At 35.9% G+C, this 4,260-nt stretch overlaps 1 protein-coding gene and 1 long non-coding RNA gene across 2 annotated transcripts in view; one reads left to right on the top strand and one right to left on the bottom strand.

The window, feature by feature from the left end:
• Nucleotides 1-520: 520 nt before the first annotated feature.
• On the top strand, nucleotides 521-1,408 carry LOC106945184 (uncharacterized). Its single transcript, XR_001424501.1, has 3 exons — nucleotides 521-996; nucleotides 1,077-1,199; nucleotides 1,358-1,408. It is a non-coding gene; the product is annotated as an uncharacterized LOC106945184 (long non-coding RNA).
• Nucleotides 1,409-3,423: 2,015 nt separating this feature from the next.
• LOC106945208 (voltage-dependent calcium channel subunit alpha-2/delta-3-like) overlaps nucleotides 3,424-4,260 on the bottom strand; it is a 47,757-nt gene continuing 46,920 nt past the window's right edge. The window contains exon 38 of the mRNA XM_015028746.1: nucleotides 3,424-4,253. Within this exon, the coding sequence (XP_014884232.1) occupies nucleotides 4,161-4,253 (93 nt within the window). The 3' untranslated portion in view covers nucleotides 3,424-4,160. The remainder of the gene's footprint in view (nucleotides 4,254-4,260) is intronic.

Raw genomic sequence — 4,260 nt, 5'->3', positions numbered from 1 at the left:
GACTGGCTGAGCCGCACTCCATGGCATTTTCCTGCAGAAGACACACACTGCTGTTACACCTCAGTATGTTAACATAATGTTGAACAGTTTGATGTGTTTTATGTAGCTTCAGAGGTTTCATTGATGCAAACAGTCGGAACAAATGAAAACATTTTATTGGATTTATTTGTAATTTTTGAAATGGAAGAAAGAAATCGTATGTGGTTGCCTAATTTAAAAAAATAAAATCAAATTGGGAGAATCCCACCATTATTGCTGCAATTACAGCCGCAGGTCTTTTGGGAGTATTTGTCTTACTTTCTCAAAGCTGAAATCTATGATTGCTTAAAAGGTAATCCTCAATCAGATTTGATGGAAAAAATCTGTGAAGAACAATTTATATATANCACTAGACCATTTTTATGGCCGTAAAAGCTCCAGCCCCTGCAGACTGCTTCTGCTGCCATGATAGGAAGCCAGCTGTGTAACAAGCCCAGTTGTGTTATTTGTATAATCTGAGTTCATTGTTACTTAGATCATAGCAAAGTCACAGCTGCATCCAAGCCTCACATCACCAAGTTCAACCCAAACATTTGACTGCAGTGATGTGAACCAAGATGGATGCCAGAGTTTAGAGACATTTTAGAGATGTTGCCCGTCTTATTTCAGCTTGACAGCACACAAAAGTAAGTTTGTTTTTTTATTTTGCAGCTGTTCCTGGACCTGAATTTACCGTGAATCCAGCAGTGATCACAGAAACGGACACAGTCACACTGACCTGCGCGGCTCCTTCATCTTTTTCTGTCTCTATGTGTTATTTATTCATTCTGTTTGAGTCAAAAGGACTTGAGAGAAACATTTCCTGTCATCAGACGCTAAGAGGAGCTGAACTGCTACAAATGATAAACATGGAAAGTCGAAGGCTTCCTGCTAATCTTAAAGTGAACTGTCGGTACAGAGCTGAACCCGGACAGGTGCTTTCTGAATATGGGAATCCATCATCCATCCTCATTCAAGGTAAGTGACCATCTGTGGATTATTGAATCCCAACATGATGATACTACAAAAATACATTCTGCTGCAATTATTTGTTTCAGATGAAGCAGAGAAGAAAAATGATTTAACAACGTTCATTCCCAGCCAAACTTCAACTGGACCCACAAGCAGAACTTCAACTGGACCCACAAGCAGAACTTCAACTGGACCCACAAGCAGAACAGGTGTCGTTCTAGTTCCACTTTGAGCTCTCCTCTCCTTTCATGCTCTTATGAACAATGATACATTTAATTTTTTTAATTGCTGTATTGCATTAAAACTAGAAATATAATAAAAGTAAATATTATCCTCATTCATGTGAATATTTTTTATCTCCTTTTAGAATCAAACAATAATCCGACTGACGGCTTTACTGTAGATAAAGTCTCATCTGCACCATTGCCAGGTAAACATGTGTTCACATAAACTTCAGAACATAAACTGAAACTTTAACATTTTATTAAATCCAGTTTGAATTAAATTTTAATGGCAGTCATTTTATTAATTTTTTTACTTATGTGTTATGTTTTTGCGTAATTATTAAAATGTTTATGTAAAAACATAAACATTATAGCATCAACATGCCATACAGCTGCTTTTTGTCTAGTTTGACTTATTTTGACTGTGTATCTTTTCAACAGATTTGTTGATTCTGAAAATATTACTTGTGGCTTTTACTGGTTTTGGATCAGTCCTCGGCATCATTTTGCTGCTTTTCACAGTCGTGATTTGCCAAATAACTGGTGAGAACATATTTATTTTACCTTATTTCATATTTATAGTTTTGCTAGTGGTGCATTTATTTGCTAGATGCAAAGCGATACACCATTTTCAGCTTTGAAAAATGATGTATTTTCAAAGCAATGCACTGCTCACTTTTATATATGTAGAGACACAATATCAACCAAAAGTCCAGAAATAAAAAATAAATAAATAAAAAGCAAAACAAGATTTGGATGCCACTAATGGAAAAAGGACGTCATCACTTACCTCTTTGCCAGAATTTTGCATCCCGCAGACGGACTGTGTCCCCATAATTAACAAATCAGTGAAATAATTACAGATACTTTTGACCTTAACTTTTTATGTAAACAAAGCACACCTTTCCACTGAATTAGCTTCCTCCTCTGGATCCTCTCTATCAATGTGGGTTTAGAGATTTTCTGTGAAACCTGTAAATCTGGTGACCAAGTACAGAAAAGGCCTCATCCCTCTGCTTGTTGAAAAAGTTTCTGCACCAAGTTCTATGCATTTGCAAAAATCTAAGAACAATTAGATTACAATGTCTTTTTTAAAAAAAAAAAAAAAAGCAAGCATTTTATGTCATTGAATCAATCATTTGCAGATTACTCATTTACATGTGCAGATAATGAGTAAGTTGTTATATTTGTGTTCTTCTTTCACACTTTATAGATGAACAAGAGGACTCAGGAAAACCCGGAGAAGTGGTAAAAATATGTATACTTTTGAGTTTATCCATAAAAAACAAAAACACTTAAGATGATCAGTTTCTCTGATTTTACTTTTTATAAGCATATGTTTGAGTAAAATGAACGTTGTTTTTCTATTCTATGAACTGCTGACAACATGTCTCTGAAATTCCAAGCAAAAATTTCGTATTTATTTACAGAAAATGAGAAATAGTCAAAATAACAAAAATGATGCAGAGCTTAAATAATGCAAAGAAAACAAGTTCATATTCATTTTGAACAACAATACTGATGTTCAGAAATCAATATTTGGGGGAATAATCATGAGGTTTTCAATGGGGTTCAGTGCAGTGGGCTCTTCATTTTTTCCAGAGCATTCAGGCAAAAATTAAAAGACCACCACATTTAATTTGTGTATTTATTTGAACTCTACATCACTTCTTCTCAATCACCCAGAAAACGTTACCTGTTGGGGATGAAGATGTCTACCAAACAGTGGCCTACATTCTTGTAGTTGACTCTGCTACAGGTGAGCTGCTTATATTTTCTGATAGGAAGTTGGAGTTCCTCTATGAACAATGTATAAGTTGATGTCCTGCTTCTTATATACTTTTTATTTTAAATCTGAGTTTGTAGTTGTTATTGGAGTATTATAAAAATGTTGTTTTGTTGTATTCACACAGGTCCTCCTGCTTTCACACCCCAGCAAATGGCCTTGCTGCAGACTACCATAGTCTTCCAGTCCACAGGTGGTCAGCCCAATATCTTTGCAATCGAACGTTGACTCTCCCATGTGATGCTGTTATGTCTTCTGAGACACAACCGTTTGTGTTTCGCCAATACATTTTAAACCAGTTCCCTGTTCAAGACAACCATGCTTGTTTCCCTTTCTCTGTTATGATTTGGTTTGTTTTTGTCTTTTTAACATTTATATGTAAACTTGACACACAAAGGCACAAAGAGGAAGCAGCACAATGTGTAAAGAAGGAAAATAATTCTTTAGGTTTATTAATCTCTTTTCTTAGACACATGGTTAAGATTACATGGACGTTTCAACAAATTATGGCTGAATATATAAATGTAACATTCTTCAACACACGGCATCTTCATCATGCATTTTTAACGTCTCTCACTTTAATTGAAGAGAAACTGGCAGAACCGTTCAAATAACATTTTTATTTACTATCTTTTATAAATGATATTTTTTAACAATAGATATTTTGTTAGAAAAGCAACTAAAATATTCAGGGAAATAAAACAATTGCACATTAAATTATTTTCATTGATTTATAGCCAAAAAGTATTGTTTCCTTATTCTTTCCATAGCTCACAAAAGTGCATTTTACATTCCTTTATTTTTTCCTCATGACAATGAAACACACATAATATCTTCTTTTGCACAGTGGACTTGTTCAGACTTTGACATTTTCTTCCCTCCCATTAATTCAGCACACATTCAGAGCAAGACAAACTATCAGTGTAGTGATTTGCAGTGAGCAGAGCAAACTCACCAAGCACACACTCTTATAGTTCACATTATGTTGTGTTTTCTGCAGTAATGGATGTGAGCCTCAGAGCTACTGATAAAGACCTAATAGAGTCTTAGTAGAGTAATGTCTGCTGCAGAGGAGAGCGAAGTCGGTTCTGATCAGTCACGTTCTCTAAGTGTTTCTAAGCGTCTTCTGGTGGATGTGGCTGCAGACGTGCAGCTCATGGTCACCTGCTGACGGTCGCTGCGATCAGAGGCAGCAGATTTACCGCCAGGCAGCTGGAGAGGCGACTGGCTGAGCCGCACTCCATGGCATTTTCCTGCAGA

The sequence above is a fragment of the Poecilia latipinna genome, unplaced genomic scaffold, assembly GCF_001443285.1.
Source record: "Poecilia latipinna isolate Pla-1442-1.1 unplaced genomic scaffold, P_latipinna-1.0 Scaffold133, whole genome shotgun sequence".
In the NCBI taxonomy this organism is placed as follows: domain Eukaryota; kingdom Metazoa; phylum Chordata; class Actinopteri; order Cyprinodontiformes; family Poeciliidae; genus Poecilia; species Poecilia latipinna.
This window is presented reverse-complemented; position numbering and strand designations above follow the sequence as displayed.